The sequence below is a fragment of the Gadus macrocephalus genome, chromosome 15 (assembly GCF_031168955.1).
Source record: "Gadus macrocephalus chromosome 15, ASM3116895v1".
NCBI lineage: Eukaryota > Metazoa > Chordata > Actinopteri > Gadiformes > Gadidae > Gadus > Gadus macrocephalus.
The window spans coordinates 7,052,377-7,072,121 of NC_082396.1; the positions used below are offsets into that span (position 1 = coordinate 7,052,377).

At 43.6% G+C, this 19,745-nt stretch overlaps 1 protein-coding gene across 1 annotated transcript; it reads left to right on the forward strand.

Annotated features, from left to right (window-relative positions):
• Nucleotides 1–105: 105 nt before the first annotated feature.
• On the forward strand, nt 106–17,577 carry nphp1 (nephronophthisis 1). The gene is given in 21 exon segments (XM_060073899.1): nt 106–393; nt 687–745; nt 910–970; nt 1,817–1,944; nt 2,666–2,840; nt 3,310–3,411; nt 4,276–4,334; nt 4,698–4,743; nt 4,958–5,033; nt 5,894–5,988; nt 7,365–7,399; nt 7,401–7,491; nt 8,104–8,178; nt 10,382–10,492; nt 14,710–14,777; nt 15,055–15,125; nt 15,453–15,540; nt 15,830–15,939; nt 16,416–16,489; nt 16,817–16,861; nt 17,000–17,577. Coding segments are annotated over 21 exon segments (1,998 nt in total). The 5' UTR covers nt 106–321; the 3' UTR covers nt 17,357–17,577.
• Nucleotides 17,578–19,745: the final 2,168 nt, after the last annotated feature.

Consider the following 19,745-nt stretch of genomic DNA (forward strand, 5'->3'; position numbering starts at 1 on the left):
GTTTAACAGACTGATGACGCGTATTTTCTTCGTGTTCAGTTGAACATTAGTACCCGCTGTCTACCAGGGGGCAGTATATAACACTAGTAGTACCTACTAAGTCCACCAGTGGGCAGTGCATACAGAGGGATCAGTAACTCCACCTTATTATTGACGAATAAAAAGAAACTGAAGCGGTGCCTAGCGACCAGAGGACGCGTCTCACAGATTACCTCCTTTTATAAGTTAATGCTACAAATAATACTCATAGTTTGCTTCTACGCCTCACTGATGTGATCATCGTACTCCGTGGATTAAAACCTTCCGTAGTTTGACCGGAAAATGGCGCCAAAAAGAAAAGGTTTGGAGAGCCTCGCTCTCATCCGGAGAGAGGCTGACGTCATCACAACACAGGTACAGATACCAAATAGAAACTATAGATAATATAGAATAGATAATACACAGACTATTATCATAATTATAGATAAAAGAGAGACTATTATCCTAACTATTAGTTTACTATACTATAAACTATAGTCTACACTAACTACTAGTTTAAAACATTAAAGTTACACAATAGTTAAAAAACTACATTTAAACAATAGTTTAAAACAATTAAGGTAGACAGTCGTAAAGTTGCTCAATAGTTCAACAGTAAAATTAGTACTTAATTCTCAGATAGAGAAGTGACCAGTTTGATCCAACAGGTGGACCTTCTGGCAAAGGACGTTCCTGGGTGTGGGAATAGCCAGGATGTACGACTGAGGTAATTCAACTATAGATACAGCTATATTTATTTATGTAGACGCATGTTTATTTATTTAGACAGATAAAATTCAATAATTAATAATAATTCTCTATTTATTTCTATAAGTCTCTTTATGACTTAATTCAAGTCTCTTTATTTACTGAAAATGTATTTATTTCCAGATGTCAGAATCTGAGGAGTTTAGCGGAGAAAACCCTCACTGCCCTCAACAACCTCAGCAAGGTGTCGACTCCACTGACCTCTGTCTCGTACACCCTTAATACTGTCTATATACCCTGTTTATACAGTCTATATGCACTCTTAATACTGTCTATATACCCTGTTTATACAGTCTATATACATGCTTAAAACTGTCTATATACTGTCTTAATATAAACCCTGGATATACATCTCTATACGTCTAAACCGTCTCCACATCTACACCTCTTCTCTCCTCTGCTCCTCTCTCTCCTCTGCTCCTCCTCTGCTCCTCTGCTCTCTCTCGCCCTCTCTCTCCTCCGCTCTCTCTCTCTCTCTCTCTCTCTCTCTCTCTCTCTCTCTCTCTCTCTCTCTCTCTCGCCCTCTCTCTACTCCTCCTCTGCTCCTCCTCTCTCCTCTCTCCTCCTCCTCTGCTCCTCCTCTCTCCTCTACTCCTCCTCTGCTCCTCCTCTCTCCTCTCTCCTCTACTCCTCCTCTGCTCCTCCTCTCTCCTCTCCTCTGCTCCTCCTCTCTCCTCTACTCCTCCTCTGCTCCTCCTCTCTCCTCTCCTCCTCCTCCTCTCTCCTCTCTCCTCTGCTCCTCCTCTCTCCTCTGCTCCTCCTCTCTCCTCTCTCCTCTCCTCCCTCCTCTCTCCTCTACTCCTCCTCTGCTCCTCCTCTCTCCTCTCCTCCTCCTCTGCTCCTCCTCTCTCCTCTCCCCTCTCCTCCTCCTCTGCTCCTCCTCCCTCCTCTCTCCTCTACTCCTCCTCTGCTCCTCCTCTCTCCTCTGCTCCTCCTCTACTCCTCCTCTGCTCCTCCTCTCTCCTCTACTCCTCCTCTGCTCCTCCTCTCTCCTCTCTCCTCTACTCCTCCTCTGCTCCTCCTCTCCCAGGTGGAGGGGAGCGGTCCGGTGGAGGACTATGATCAGAGGAGAGAGGAGGAGTGCCTCCGTCTCCGGGGGCTGATGGAGCGTTTGGACGGCCTCGCGCTGCAGCTCTCCACCCCAGCGCCCGGCCAGGAGTAAGACCGCTGCTACTCCCTGGGCCTCTAGGGCTAGCCTCTAGGGCCAGCCTCTAGGGCCTCTGGGGCCAGCCTCTAGGGCCAGCTTCTAGGGCCTCTGGGGCCAGCCTCTAGGGCCAGCCTCTAGGGCCAGCTTCTAGGGCCAGCTTCTAGGGCCAGCTTCTAGGGCCTCTGGGGCCAGCCTCTAGGGCCAGCTTCTAGGGCCAGCTTCTAGGGCCAGCCTCTAGGGCCAGCTTCTAGGGCCTCTGGGGCCAGCCTCTAGGGCCAGCTTCTAGGGCCAACCTCTAGGGCCAGCTTCTAGGGCCTCTGGGGCCAGCCTCTGGGGACATGTTGATGATATGTTAGTGACATGTTGGAGATGTTGTTGGGGACATGTTGGTGATAATTCTGTTACATGTTGGTGGCATGTTGGTGAGGTTGTTGGTGACATGTTGGAGATGTTGTTGGGGACATGTTGGTGATAAGTCTGTTACATGTTGTTGAGGTTGTTGGTGACATGCTGGAGATGTTGTTGGGGACATGTTGGTGATAATTCTGTTACATGTTGGTGGCATGTTGGTGAGGTTGTTGGTGACATGCTGGAGATGTTGTTGGGGACATGTTGGTGATAAGTCTGTTACATGTTGGGGACATGTTGGTGACATGTTGGAGATGTTGTTGTCAGGTTAATAGTGCAGTAAAAAGCACTCAGTGAATTAAAACCGTTGCCTTGGATCCACAGCGACAGTCAGGAAGAAGACAGTGAAGAGGATGATGAAGAGGGTGATGAGGACGATGAAGACGACGATGAAGAGGATGATGAAGAGGATGATGCTTCTGTTGAATCCTCCGAGCCGAGAGCTTATAGCGTCCTGAGTGACATCAGAGGGGAGGAGCCAGGAGATCTTTCTGTCCAGGTACACAACACTGTGTGTCCAGGTACACAACACTGTGTGTCCAGGTACACAACCATATCTGTCCAGGTACACAACACTGTGTGTCCAGGTACACAACACTGTGTGTCCAGGTACACAACACTATCTGTCCAGAGAAAGTTTTTGTGACAAATTTTCAGATTGTTATTAGATTTTTATTTCATATCTGATGCACGACTTGTGTAGGTTTAGAGTCGTTGAATCAGTAGAAGCTGAGCTCTCTTCAGCACCTGGCCATCACTGGAAGAAATGTTTGTTTGTTTCACTTTTTACAACGTAATCATTTGTCAAACCCCTTGAATATTAATCTTTTGCACACGGTTGTTTGGCTGCCCTGGCCGTACGTGACTCTCTACGTCTCTAGGGTTCGAGACTAACCCTCACCCTACAAGTTATGTAATATAACGACACCTCCCTAACCTATAACTCATGTAATACCGCTGTCCTCCAGAGGGGGGAGCTGCTGAGGGTCATCAGCACGGCCCCAGATGGGTGGTGGCTGGCAGAGGACAGCAAGGGCAACCGGGGACTCGTACCTAGGACCTACCTCAAGGTAGGCTCTATCTATCTGAAGGTAGGCTCTATCTATCTGAAGGTAGGCTCTATCTATCTGAAGGTAGGCTCTAACTATCTGAAGGTAGGCTCTATCTATCTGAAGGTATGCTCTATCTATCTGAAGGTATGCTCTATCTATCTGAAGGTAGGCTCTATCTATCTGAAGGTAGGCTTTATCTATCTGAAGGTAGGCTCTAACTATCTGAAGGTAGGCTCTATCTATGTGAAGGTAGGCTCTATCTATCTGAAGGTAGGCTCTATCTATCTGAAGGTAGGCCCTATCTATCTGAAGGTAGGCCTATCTATCTGAAGGTAGGCCCTATCTATCTGAAGGTAGGCCCTATCTATCTGAAGGTAGGCCCTATCTATCTGAAGGTAGGCTCTATCTATCTGAAGGTAGGCTCTATCTATCTGAAGGTAGGCTCTATCTATCTGAAGGTAGGCCCTATCTATCTGAAGGTAGGCCCTATCTATCTGAAGGTAGGCCCTATCTATCTGAAGGTAGGCTCTATCTATCTGAAGGTAGGCTCTATCTATCTGAAGGTAGGCTCTATCTATCTGAAGGTAGGCTCTATCTATCTGAAGGTAGGCTCTATCTATCTGAAGGTAGGCTCTATCTATCTGAAGGTAGGCTCTTGAGCCTCTATCTATCTGAAGGTAGCCTCTATCTATCTGAAGGTAGGCTCTATCTTTCTGAAGGTAGGCTATAGCACCTATGTTATAACCTGTATAATTGATATACCTTGGTATCTGTGCTTCCAGTCGGAGGTCTAACCTATATAATAACCTAGATAACCTATATATATGTGTACATATACATTATGTATGTGTACATTGGTGTCTGAGCTGCTGTGTGTTCCAGTCGGTGGTCCCAGACGAGAATGAGAGTGAAGAAGGGAGTGATGAAGAACCCGGACCGAGGTAACCTTCTGATGGAGAGATCACCCTTATGGATTATAATATTGTGTATATAAATATATAGGTGATCATGTCCAGATAAAGGTGATTAGTAAATGCTACACGTAAACCAATTTGATTGGTTCGCTATCTCGGGATATTGGGCAATATCCCGTGATTGAGATCTCAAACTCGAAAAATTGTCTCAGCCATCTTGTCACGCTAATAAAACAAATAAACCGCTAATAAAAACCAATAAATCCCGGCAAAAAGTGTTATCTTTTTTATTTTTGGAGTGTTCATGTGTAGTATATACTAAAACAATTATTCACCTCAGCGGGGTGAACAATTATAATTAAAGGTCATAATGTTACACTCTCTCTCCAGTGCCTCAGAGTCCCAAAGGTCAAAGGTCAGGAAGACCCTCACAGAGGTAACACACACACACAGTCACACACACACACACACAAACAAACAAAAAATATGCATACACTGACAGACACATACACACACATGCACGCACGCACAGACACACACAGACACATACACACACGTGCACGCACAGACACACACACTGACACATATACAAACACACGCACACAAACACACACGTTGTCTTGATGTCTGTTTGTGTGTTTGTGTGTTAGGTGGATGTGTTATCCGCCATGGGAGCCATACCGCCGGGATTCACACCCTCAACCCTGAACCGCCTGGCACTGGAAGGTCTCTGTCCCCCCAGTCTGTCAGTGGGCACACACAGAAGTACACACTCACATACACACACATATAGATATAGACACAGATATAGATACATGGATGTTTGAGTGTGTGTGTGTGGCTCTCTCACGTCTGTGAGTGTATAGACGTGTATATATATATTAGTGGGGGGCCGTTATCGGCGTTAACGCAAAACTTTTATAGCGCGATAAAAAAAATATCGCCGTTAATCTATTTTCAAACACTTCCTTGTTCGGACCCATCACGTGACTGAACTAACCAATCAGAAGCTAGAATTTAGACTGAGGTAAACGTGAGGGAATCAGAGAGGCAGATTCAACAGAATATCCTGACTGTGTTAAATATGTAATCATGTAAATATGTAATAATTGTGTAACATAAATATGTAAATGATTAACTGACTAAAAATTGTAAGTACATTTCTAGCAAATTAACTCCAATATAAATTATATTAATTTATTCTACAACTTTCAAATATTTAACTTCTAAACCTTTCATTATTATGGATTATTACACGGCTCTTCTAAATGCTGTAGACTGCTCCATTCACTTGCATGGGCCTTCCCAACGTTCAGCTGTCAATTATTTTTGTTTATGCTCCGTTCACTTGCATGGGCACTTCACAACTTCCGGCGGTGAATTATATTTGATAAATCACCATTGCCCAGTATAATTGACCGCTGTCAAAGTAAACGAACAGATTTTTTGCTGTTTGCCATTTTAATCTAGATTAATCTAGATTCATTTTGGAATTAATCTAGATTAAAAAAAAAAATCTATGCTCACCACTAATATATATATACAGACGTATATACATCTGTGTATATAATGTGTGTTGTTTGCAGGGGCCACCTATAGAGGGAGCCGTTTCATTCAGCCAGAGCTCAGCCAATCACAGCTCGCCTTCAAAGACGTCTTCATGGAGCCGAACACAGGCGAGGTGAGACAGTTGATCTACTATTATGTGTATATAAATATATATATATATATATATATATATATATATATATATATATGAATATGTATACAGTGTTTCCCACAGGAATTTTGGAGACTATGGTGGGGAACTCGCAATCCTCTAGGCGGGTCCCGGGGAATACCTCCCCGGGAGAACATTTTGAATAGATTTCATTTAAATTCATCAATCTGGTGAATTCTGAGAACCAAAATATGACAAATCAATTACTGACAAACTACTTATAAACTGCTGGTACTGATGTGAATGTTGATGACGCAATGTAAAGGGTCAGCTCAGGAGTTTTCAGAGAGCATTTAAAGGTCCCATGGCAAGAAAATTTGACTTTATGAGGTTTTCTAACGTTAATAAGAGTTCCCCTAGCCTGTCTATGGTCCCCCAGTGGCTAAAACTTGTGCTTGGTGTAAAACGTCGCCTTTCAAAAGAAATGGAAGCTCAGGCACGCTGATTTGGAATGTGGCCCCATACGTCGTCATAAGGGACCAAGTTACCTCCCCTTTCTCTGCCTTGCCCGCCCAGAGAATTTGGCCCGCCAATGAGACAATGAGCTACGACTGTGCGAGAGCCACGTGTGTGTGTGTGTGTGTGTGTGTGTGTGTGTGTGTGTGTGTGTGTGATTACACACACTGTAACGCAAGTGTTGTACACTTCTTTGTTATTTGGATAACCGTTCTGCTGTTGGTGTTATGGCGCATAACACGTCGGGTTCTCTGACGTCTCTGGTATTTCCACAAAGAGACTGTAGTGGGGTTATCTCAGCCATGGTTGAGAAGGAATTGGGGGAAAAAGGAGCTTTGGCTTTGACTCCCTGAAGTAGACTGAACCACGACATGGAGGAGAAAGGGATTGTCCACGATAGTCTCCTACCGGAGCCCCGCTGCCAAGACACCACCGCCGCGGGGCGGTGGTGTCTTGGCAGCGGGAAGTGGAAGAACCAGAGACGTCGGAGAACCCGACGCAGTCGCTTGAGATTCATAATATCGCCTGGAGGCGCACACAGCTTAGGGCCGTGATTATATATATTATATGATCTAGATATCTATTTATAATATGATATAATTGAGATATAGAGATCCTGTAATTCTGTGGTAGCCGCTGTAATTCTGCACCACGGCTGAATTTCGGGAACGTCTTGAAATACTGTGCTAGGGGCCCACTGATATCTTTATTAAAGCATCCATAAAGTAGCATGCCATGGGCCAAAGATGAAAACAAAAATGAGAGGCTCAGTGCTGATGTTGAGTTTGTCTCTTTTTGCTTTTATTTGGGATATGAAACTGTCGCGGCCCAAATTAGACTACTGGGTGTGGGTAACACTGTGTGTATATATATCCCCCCAGGTGCGAGGCCGGCAGGTGGCGGTGTGCGTGTGTTTCTCTTGTCGGCTGCAGGCGGATCTCTCCGCCCGGAGTGGGCGTGGCCGTGCTCAGTCGCCACGTCCGCCTCTGTGCCTTCGACGGCTCCCAGGTACACAACACAAACACACAACACTGCCCGACTACACACACAACGTACTCACACACAACACAAACACACAACACTGCCCTACTAAACACACAACGCACTCACACACAACACAAACACACAACACTGCCCTACTACACGCACAACACACTCACACACAACACAAACACACAACACTGCCCTACTACACCAACAACGTACTCACACACAACACAAACACACAACACTGCCCGACTACACCGACAACGTACTCACACACAACACAAACACACAACACTGCCCTACTAAACACACAACGCACTCACACACAACACAAACACACAACATTGCCCTACTACACACACAACGTACTCACACACAACACAAACACACAACACTGCCCTACTACACCAACAACGTACTCACACACAACACAACACTACACACAGAAACCAAAGACACACACACACACACACACTCACTATATATACCAGTGTGATGTTGTATTGTGTTACAGTATGATGTTTAAAGTGTTACAGTATGATGCTACATATTACAGTATGATGCTATGTATTACAGTATGATGTAATGTGTTACAGCATGATGTAATGTGTTAAAGTATGATGTCATCCTCAGGTTCTGAGTAACATCCACACTGTGAGAGCGACCGTCAACCCCAAGAATCCCAAAACATGGACCTTCTCCGCCCGGGTTAGTACCCACTAGTGAGTGAGTGTGTGTGTGTGTGTGTGTGTGTGTGTGTGTGTGTGTGTGTGTGTGTGTGTGTGTGTGTGTGTGTGTGTGTGTGTGTGTGTGTGTGTGTGTGTGTGTGTGTGTGTGTGTGTGTGTGTGTGTGTGTGTGTGTGTGTGTGTGTGTGCAGAGGGGCAGCTTATGAACAGGCAAGGCCTTTTTGTAAGTATCATCCCTATGGCATTTACCACTTGTTTGACGTGATGATCTGCCAGACTTTGACCAACGGTTCAAGACTTAGCTTTAGTAGAGCCAATCGTTACATTTATGTGCTAAACTTTATTTATGTGCCCCACTGTTACACCTGAACCCGTCTGCAGTGGCAGATGAGATTTTGAAAGTACAAGCTGATATTGAGTCCAGGGCTCATAAACAATTTGGAGACTTACTCAAAAGGAAAAACTTCCAACCCTGAGGAAATGTGCTACCTCCTTGACTGCATTATTTGGCTCTACTTTCATGCCAGTCAGCCTTTTCTCACATGATTATTAGTACCGTATTTTCCGCACTATAAGGCGCACCAGAGTATAAGCCGCAGCAGCTAAATTGAATGATGTTTACATATATAAACCGCACCGGAGCCCGCCGCTTAAAAATCCATAGATTTAGGAGGCCCCCTAGTGGCCGTTAGCTATAAAATTCAAAGATTAGCCGCACCGTTATATAAGACACAGAATCGCAAAATGGGAAAAAAAGGTGCGGCTTATAGTCCGAAAATTACGGTATGTCCAAATACCGATCCACCATCACTGATGGTCATTTGGTAGCCTGCTTGAGAATAGCTTCCAGCAGCTACTGTCCGGACCGACTCGGGACAGTACACTCCATTCAGTGCAAGTCATCAGAGTATGTACTCAGTATATATAATTAAATGTATGTTTAGCATTATTTAATGTATGTAGATCTTTTTGACCTGCTCTTTTTGAAAGTAGCTCACAGGCCGAGAAATTGTGGGTACCCCTAAGCTAGGGAACGCATTTGCCCTAGGAAAGGCCAGTTAACAGCATTTGTATTTTGTTTGCTGTTTGTCAGGCTATCATTTGTAGCACCTTTAAGGGTTTTGACTTGAATTGTAATGTGGGTTTAATTACCTAAGAAAACTATAAAACTATTACAAGTATTTTACAAGAGTACTGCTTTAACTAATTTGAGAAATGAATACCAAGTAACTTCACACATCTATTAGGTTTGCATTTTAGACTATGTGTATATCGATATTTTTTTTTTATTGTTCTTTATTTGTATTACTATAGTGCTAACAAATTAATGTGACACTGACTCTTTGTCAGTGGAGTGCAATATTCAATGTCTTTTGACATGAGTACATAGCAGAATTTGCCTTAGGCATGGCATTTAAACAGCATTTGCAAAGTAAACACACATGGATGAACACTGGCTTAAAGGTTGGGTATGGAATTCTCTTTTTAGGCCATTTTTGCAAAATTGCTTGAAATACTTATCATAATCCACTTACAGCCACTGAGTTAGAAGTACTGACATGAAAATTAAACAAGTCAATCATCTGTGGAACGGGCAGGGCTCGAAAAACTCCAGCCAATGATTTCCAGAACCACCGAGTGGCATTGGACAGTAAGTACGTCAATCAAACGGTCGTACTGCACTCCCCCTCCCCCGCTCCCCGCGCGTGACCCCTTCGTGCACGTACTCAAAGCTCGTGACCCAGAGCAAGCTACTGTTTGTTGTTATCCTGCGGTAGATACTGGAGCTAGCTAACTAGCTAATCCACATTTAGACCTAGCACTAGAAGACAACCCTAGACTCAAACCTAGCTAGCCTGGCTCGCTCTCGCGCATCTGTGTTCGCGCTCGTGCATGATTGCGCGTCCATGTACTTGGAATGGGTGGAGTCAGAGTCAGCGTTGAAGGAGAGGGGGTTGGGCCATTTGAGTTGTGCATTTTCAAAACCTGCTGGCGTTTCGAAAATCCCATACCCAACCTTTAATACTGTTGGTTGGAAGGGCCCTCTAGGATTTTTTTGCCTAGGGCGCCAACAGACTCTCAAACCACCACTGTGTGTGTGTGTGTGTGTGTGTGTGTGTGTGTGTGTGTGTGTGTGTGTGTGTGTGTGTGTGTGTGTGTGTGTGTGTGTGTGTGTGTGTGTGTGTGTGTGTGTGTGTGTGTGTGTGTGTGTGTGTGTGTGTAGGTTAGTGGGGACCTCCCCACCCTCCTGGACGGAGAGTGTTTCCTGCGCTGCTCGTCTGATTCTCCTGAGCTCGGCCTGCTGCTGGAGCTGGGAGTCACCTTCACACGCACAGTAACACACACACACACACACATCCACACACGGCACACACACACCCGCACACACCGTAACAAAAAAAGATGAATGTCTCAAATACAGTACATTTACTGTAAACGCTAACTGCCAATGAGGCAAACTGAACTTTGTGGAGGAGAGGAGGGGGAGAGGGGACAAGACAGGGAGAGCATTTACTTTTCTAATGAACCTTTTTTTTTTTCAGACACAGCGATTTTTTACATAAAATTTAATGGCCATCCATTCTCTCTCTCTGAGAGCCAGCATTGATCGTGTTAAGGCATTCTACGTTACCCGGCGTCCTCCCCAATTTTATGCATTTCATCAGTGTTTTCTCGACCGCGCCGACATCCTCCCTTGTCCAGGGTTTCCTCCTGCGATAGGCTGTTGAAGACAAAGGACATGAAAGTTACAATGTAATGCATCTATGTAATGTAATGTTTCTACCAAAATATTCATACACTTATCCTTCAAATATGACCATGAGCTAATGGCGGTACCAATGTAGTGCACTGATTATGATACAAAATCTACTTTCAATAAAAGTTATACGCACAGTTGTTTGACCAGTATTTCATAGAGCAGGGCAATCATTTTGTTGAATATTCTAATTTTCCTTGCCGGATTAACTGTCAGGGGAAATAAACAAATATGGTGAATGCAAATACAGGGGTATTATCACATATGATATCGCCCACCCCTAGAAGCATCACGTTGTAAGATACTGGCAAAAAATACCTGCAATATTTTTTAAAGTTGTCCTACCTGCCGCTTTCATTCATTAATACACAGGATATGGTGTTACAATCCCTTGTGCCATAGTCCAAGGTAAGGACACATTCAGAAGCCCCTGCCCAATTTAACCTAACGAGCAAGCTGGGGGCAGGCTTGCAAGCTACCAATCAATGGTCAAACCCAAGACAAATGGCCCATCCAACAGCGGTACGCAGTATGCAGCAGGTCATTGGGGTTATCAAGTGGGCACCCTCTTTCACCAATGTTTTGTTAAGTTAGGCACACGACACCTCATGAAGGCATAACAGTGACACCAGCGTCCTGGAGTCACCCCCCTCCATGTTGCCACCACATTACCACATTTAATGCATCAAAGTACTCTTAACCGTCCTAGGCATGGTCTGCTCCGTTGATGAAGACTGAACCATGGTCCTAAAAGCTAACCAAACACCATTCCAATATCCTATGAATGATTCACCCCCGTTGCTGTGAGGCTGAAACCATGGCCTAACCGCAACACATTAGCCTACAAGCACACCAACAAGCTAAGCAAAAACCAAACCAAACAGCTGCAATACCTTAGCCAGATGGCTTTACCTTAGCTTACGCACCAGGAAGTATGTTTCCTCCTTAACCACAGCCATTCACTTGCTTGTTCTGCTCGTTGTGGTCAGAAAGTTTCCTTTGCAGAAGTCATATTTACTCACCTTCTCTGAGAAGTGAGACAGATTCCCCATTCCTGCGTGCCTTCTTCTTTGTCGTTCCTGATCAAAACATACCGGTACAATTACACTGTCATATACCAGACACTTTTATCCAAAGCAACTTACCAAATAGAAATAAAATTCAAGCTTCATCATGACAGAGACCTTAGTGTAACAGTGAATGCTACTGTATATTCTAAAGGCTAGTAGAGCAGACTGTACTCGTTAGCTGAGCACAGTTGACTGAGGTAACGTAAACCTTTACAAGAGCATTTGGATGTGGGAGCAGACCAGTTTCTCACCTTCTCTGCTACTGTATATTCTACAGGCTAGTTGGTGTGCAATGGATGAGGGTAAATGACGATCTTTGGCAAGTATTTCAAACACTAATCTGGTGTTATTCCACCTATAGCCCCATTGTAAAGCTCACAGCAAGCTTTTGACGGCAAAATTTTGAAAACTTGGTACAACATGAACCTAAGACAGAAAATATCACACATTTGTTCATTTGATTATTCACGCTTGCCCGCTGCTGAGAGGTTGTTCTCTTCCGTTTCACTATCTGTAAATGAAAATTAGGAAGAATGTAAATTGATCATTATCATTACCATTTGGGTTGATCTCAATTTGGTCCAGATTTTGGCCTTTCAAATCCATTAATGACCCTCACTCCAGAGCCGTCAGGAACTTGCTTACCTTTGCCAACTGGAGCATACCCTCTTGTAGCATTTTGCATGGCAGGAATCAAAAGGATGGGCACCTTCCTATCCCTTTTCCCACGGATTTCCACTCTTAAAATGTTCGCAGAGCTTTTTCTCCAGATCAGACCGGGCTTCAGCCACATCTGAATGTGATGGATCATTTATGACATTGAATGCAGCCATTCTCATTTTGGATACTTCCCCCTCCCTCCTACGGTTGAAAAGTATTATTTGGGCAAGCGTAACTCCAGCCAGGTCTCTCTAGTTCTTTTGGGTTTGTTTTTCAGTGAGCTGTTGACAAGCGTGCTTTTGTTTTGCATCCATGTAAACATGCATGTTTCTGACTTCTGCAGTAAAGGGCAAAAGTTGTCGTTGTTCCACTTTGCTTCAGCCAAAGTCTTCAATGCAGAAGAGGAAATGGCCTATTTCCAAAGGGTTTTGAATACTTCCTGAAACTCTTGCGCATATTGAGCAACCTGATGTCCCAAGAGATAATGGCCTGGCATTGCACCATACCTGCAATTCGCCTTAGACTGTGCCCTAACTTCAGAGGCAGTGAAGGAATTTTAAAAGACCTGTTGTCAGCATCAAAACCTGAAACTTGTTTGACAGCCTCAATGACACGGGGAAAGTTTGATGGACGTGTAACCGGTACCTTGTGTCTTTTAATAAATACTGCTACTAGTATACAATCAATAATCAATGTATGGGCTAGACTACCAGAATATTCTAGGGTTCGTTAAGGAGAGATATGGTAAATGTCTACACCAGAAATTACACACGGAAACAAGAGATATATATTTCAATATATATAGATATGTTTTTCTCTTACCTTTTGGTTTTATTTATTTAAGTAGAAAAAATGATAAACAGAACAATTATACCTAAAATGATTTAAAAAAGAATGTGGAAAAGATTAAAATGATCACAAACACCTTTCTTATTTATACCCTTATTTTATGTCACCTTTCCTGGTTTCATTTACTTTAATTTATCTGGTATCAGGTTTGTTTTACCTTAACGTACTTTTAATGTAATTATTTGTCTATGTATTAGTTATTATTTATGGCTACTGCTCTAATTTAATATGAAGTTATCTATATTTAGGTTTATAATTATAATTATACTTTTTTATATTATTTACTATATTTTTTTTTCTGATACCAGGAAGTTTTTTAATACTTTTACAACCTTGCTCTCAAGCAAAGACTCTGGAAAAGAGTCAACCCTTTCAAATAAAATATAAACAGGTTTCAAAATACCTCTGAATACTTAAAACATCCCTAAATGACACATTTCAATTACACTAATAAAACACAGTAAAAAAATGAGATCAGCCTATTCTAAGGGTTCAATCTGTCTCAGTCCATGTGAACAACACTCCTGAAAACTCCGGAAAATATCGAAATAATTCAAAGTCTCTTGTCCCTACAATGCTGCAGAAACGATAAGAATTAGCCTTATTGTTCGTGGTCCAAGAGGATCGCTCTGATGGGGTAGCTCGCCAGTCTGCACACCGCTGCGGGACCCCAGGGAGGGCGAGCAGGATACAGACGTTCCAGGGTTCAATATCTTTTTTCCGATCCACACAAAAAAACCCGGCCTTGACAACAAAGCCAAAAGACTCATTAGTAGTCTGTCTATCTAATGCATTTCAGTTACTTTTCTATAAATAATATCTAATTCTAGGTAACTTAACACAGTGTAAAACATAAATGATTGACACTTTTAACTCTATATAAATCTGTTCAAATAAAGCTACTCTACAGGGCAACACTCTTCTTTGGATAGATATGACCAAGGTTCTTTAACACAAAGTTATGCTTGATGACTACTTGAACAGAACACTTGCACACACCGTAACACACACACACACCGTAACATGCACAAACACACACCCATGCACACACACATGTAATATATAGACACACCTAACACACACACAGTTAATCACACACACGTGAACCGTAAAACACACACCATAATACATTTTGTAATTTAAATAAATGCATGCACATTAAAGCATATTTAGAGATATTTAAGTGTGTTTATTTCTATTCTGATGTCCATGCAGTCAACAGGAGAGAAAGGGGAGCTGAGCTGTGGATGGACCTACCTCAAGCTGTCAGACACTACTGCGAGGTACACACACACGCACACACACACACACACACACACACACACACACACACACACACACACACACACACACACACACATACGCTGGTAAAGTAACACACACGCACGCACACACACACACACTGGTACAGTATCACACACACACACACGCACACTGGTACAGTAACACACACACACACGCACACACAAACACTGGTACAGTAACACACCCGCTACTGGTGTTCTTTGAGTAAATTATTCCCTTAATTATCTGTGTTTGTGTGTGTTTGTGTATGTGTAGGACCTATGAGCTGCCGGTGCACGGCGGAACGCCCTTTGAGTCCCAACTTCCTGTCCAGACAGGAAGCAAAAGTAAGAAAGCAGCCAAAGACAGACAAGCAAAAGCTAAGCTGACCTCCTCCCGCCTTAGCTGGAACCCTTAAATGTCTCCTCTCTCCTCTCCTCCTCTCTACTCTCCTCTCCTCCTCCTCTCCTCTGTTCTCCTCCTCTCGTCCTCTCTACTCTCCTTCTCTCACCTCTCCTCTCCTCCTCCTCTCCTCTGTTCTCCTCCTCTCCTCCTCTCTCCTCTCCTTCTCTCTCCTCTCCTCTGCTTTCCTCCTCTCCTCTCCTCCTCCTCTCCTCCTCTCTCCTCCTCTCCTCTCCTCCTCTCTCCTCTCCTCTCCTCTCCTCCTCTCCTAGGTATGTTCCAGGTTCTTCAGAGCCGGTCGCAGCCCAAACTGACCCTTAAGCTGAAGTCAGTCAGCAGGCGAACCCGAGCCCAGCTCAGGTGTGTGTGTGTGTGTATGTTTTGTGTGTGTGTATGTGTGTGTGTGTTTGTGTGCGATTGCGTGTATGTTTTGTGTGTACAAGGTTCAAGAAGTTGACCTTCAATAGTGGAGCTGGACTACAGATTGTACAAGCTGTCACATTATGTTAAACCTTACCTTATGGTGTGTGTGTGTGTGTGTTAGTGTGTGTGTGTGTGTGTGTGTGTGTGTGTGTGTGTGTGTGTGTGTGTGTGTGTGTGTGTGTGTGTGTGTGTGTGTGTGTGTGTGTGTGTGTGTGTGTGTGTGTAGTCTCCTTCCAGACTGTCTCCTCTACTGTTCCAACGTTCTCCACCTCCTGCTGATCTTCAGACAAATCCTCACTCAGACCCTGATGGACAGACCCACGGCCCAGAGCAGAGGTACCTCTCTCTCTGTCTCTGTCTCTGTCTCTCTGTCTCTGTCTCACTCTCACTCTCTGTCTCTCTGTCCCTCTCTCTCTCTCTCTCTCTCTCTCTCTCTCTCTCTCTCTCTCTGTCTCTCTCTCTCTCTCTCTCTCTCTGTCTCTCTCTCTCTCTCTCTCTCTCTCTCTCTCTCTCTCTCTCTCTGTCTCTGTCTCTCTCTCTCTCTCTCTCTCTCTCTCTCTCTCTGTCTCTCTCTCTCTCTCTCTCTCTCTCTCTCTCTCTCTCTCTCTCTCTCTCTCTCTCTCTCTCTCTCTCTCTGTCTGTCTCGCTCTCTCTTTATCTATCTGTCTCTGTCTCTCTCTCTCTGTCTCTGTTTCTTTCTCTGTCTCGCTCTCTTTTCTCTCTCTCTCTCTCTCTCTCTCTGTCTCAATCTCTCTCTGATCTGTAGATCTGATGTCATCTTGTCTTAACGAGCTACTCTCCCCTATTGGCAGATCTGATGTGTCATCCTGTCTTAACGAGCTTCCCTCTCCTATTGGACGAGACCGATCTTTTGGACGCTTTCAAAGTCAGCTGAACAACTTTATTTCTATATTATGGTTATTAATTTTAAAGTTATTAATATTTATAATATATGTTAAGTTATTTATATATATAAATATATATATATATATTTATATATACCACACTCATAGCAGAATTCTTATTATTTTTAGAATCATGTTTTATACAATATTATTATTATTAATTATTAGTATTAGTATACTGCTATATTATCAATAATGGTATCATATCATGAATATTATATTTATAATTTCATAATTAATAAACTATTGCAATATTAGTATTATGTATGGTATACTATTATTGATATTGATATTCTATCTTATTTCAGAGTGCATGGCTCCATGCTGAGCAGGCCATGAGCCGCGCACTCAAGGTAGGACCTGTGTGTGTTTGTGTGTGTGTGTGTTAATGTGTATGAAATGTGTGTGTGTGTGCGTGTTAATATGTGTGTGTGTGTGTGTGTGTGTGTGTGTGTGTGTGTGTGTGTGTGTGTGTGTGTGTGTGTGTGCAGAGGGACCTTGTGTTCCTCAGGGCAGAGTTCACCAGTGTGTTCCTGGCCACCGTCCACCCCCTCCTCCACTCCACCACGTTGCCATGCCAACGCTGGGCGGACCTCCCCCTGGAGCAGCAGAGGGTCCGCCTCATCTCATTGGCCCTGGACCGCTTCAGGACCGGCAGCCAATCAGAAGGCCCCGTGGCTGAACAGGAAGCCTTCGATGTGACAGAGCTCAGCTTTGACCCGCTTGGCAAAGTTCCCCACAGCACCACCCCCTGTTTCATGTGTTCACCACAACACCACCCCCTGATTCATGTGTTCACCACAACACCACCCCCTAATTCATGTGTTCACCACAGCACCACCCCCTGATTCATGTGTTCACCACAACAACACCCCCTAATTCATGTGTTCACCACACCACGACCCCTGATTCATGTGATCACCACAACACCACCCCCTGATGGAGGGTTCATAAGATCATCAAATCACCCCCTGATGGAGGTTTCATGTGTTCATAAGCAGAAGGAGAGAGTTTACGTTCAATCTTTGGTGAAAATACAAACAACAAAGCCGTTGGATTTCCTGTATCTTGACATGAACACATGAAGGACACGTGTACGCATGAAGAACACGTGAACACATGAAGCACACATGAACACGTGAACACATGAAGCGCACCTGGCTGGAGATATGAGCTCCTCCCTCCCCAAGGGTCTTGTCCGAGCTTAAATACGCCCCCTGATTGGATAAGATTGTTTGTTGTTCTTCGGTATCCTGTATATTTCTGTGCATGTATGAACCTCGAGATGATGACTCATGTCCATGTCTGTCTGGACAATAAAACCTTAAAAAGATGTCTGTAGAGGAGGAGGAGGTGCATCATTACATCATGTTCGAGGACCCCCTGAAACAACAAACTAAAACAACAAAGGGAGAACAATGAACACTGCCCTGAAGAAAAGGCAAAGCACAGCGGAGCGCTCGTCCTAAGCCAGAGACTGAGACCGCATGAAACTAACAGCCAAGAAAACAAGACGTTCTCACCTGAACACACCAGAGTCTATCATCCAATCAGGCATCGCGGACGAGCCTGATTGACTTTATATATTTTTTATTTTAAATTAAAACAGTAATTAATTGAAATGCTACAAAATAAGGTGAAACCAATGTCTAGGGATAATAAATGTTTAAATGCAAGAATATGGTTTGTGTGTGAGTGGATGCGGTGAATGCGTCTGCATGTTAGATAATGTCAAAGAGTGAGGATTAGGTGAAAGAATTCACCTAATCATTCCTATTTCCCTGCCTGAACTCCTGAAAATAATTTCTAATATGGGAGTATCTTCTAGCCCACTAGATATTATTCCTACCAAGTTTTTAATTTAAATCAAGGAGTGTGTTGGTCCACTTATTGACGATGTTAAATAGCTCACTATCTGCTGGCTGTGTCCCTGATTATTTTAAAATTGCCTGTATTCAACCAGTCCTAAAAAAAAAACTGGACCTGATCCCACTATCCTCGATAGCTTTCGCCCGATTTCAAAATTACCTTTTATCTCTAAAATCCTGGAAAAAATAGTCTGAGCAGCTTCTGGCAGTTATGGTAAAAAATTCCAATCAGGTTTTCGTAAGTACCATAGCACTGAGTCCGCCTTGTTGGAAGTCACAAATGACCTTTTAATAAATTTGGACGCAGGCTTGGGGTCTGTTCTTGTTCTGCCGGACTTGGCCGCAGCTTTTGACACCGTAGACCATGAAACACTTTTAAAGAGACTAAGGCACTGGGTCGGCTTATCCGGCACTTCCTTAGGTTGGTTTTCGTCATACTTATCAAACCGGATGTGCCGTGTCTCCATTTAGGACCACAGCTCATCAATATCCAATATTAGGTATGGAGTACCTCAAAGGTCAACACTTGGACCTATTCTTTTATCAATTAATATGCTTCCACTAGGTGAGGTCATCAGGAGACATGGCATTTATTTTCATTTTTATGCTGATGATTCTCAGTTGTACTTACCCATCAAGCCCAACAACCCACATATGCTCAGTGCACTTCATGAATGCCTAAATGACATTAAAAGCTGGATGGCACTACATTTTCTGCAGCTTAACTAAAAAAAGACAGAAATCCGGGTCATTGGCCCCCAGCAAATATCCAAACAAATACTGCCATCTCCTGCTGACCTGTCAAAAGTTATCAAACCTGTTTCAAGAAGCCTTGCTTGGAGTCCTGTTTGACCGTAGTTTATGTTTTGAGCAACACATCACCAAGGTCGTATAATTTTGTTTTTACCAACTCCGCAATATTTCTAAAATTCGATAAATTTTAAATCTCAGTGAAACTTTGTTACATTCTTTCATCTCCTCGCGACATGATTGTTGTAGCAGCCTTTTTACCTGCTTGAACCAGAAAACACTCAAACGGCTGAAGACTGTTCAAAACTCAACTGCCAGGCTTTTAACAAGATCTAGAAAATATGACCATATCACACCTTTTAACAAGATCTAGAAAATATGACCATATCACACCTGTTCCCGTTTGTTTTAGGATTGATTTTAAGATTTTGTTGATTACTTTTAAGGCTTTACAGGACTTGGCCCCAGCTTATATCTCAGAGCGTTTAGTTAGTTTTTGTGCCGTCTCTAGTCTGAGGTCCTCAGCCAGTAGACTGCTGTTCCTCCCAGTGTCCAGGCTCCAAACTAAAGGGGACAGAGCTTTCTCTATACGGGCACTGAAGCTTTGGAACGACTTGCC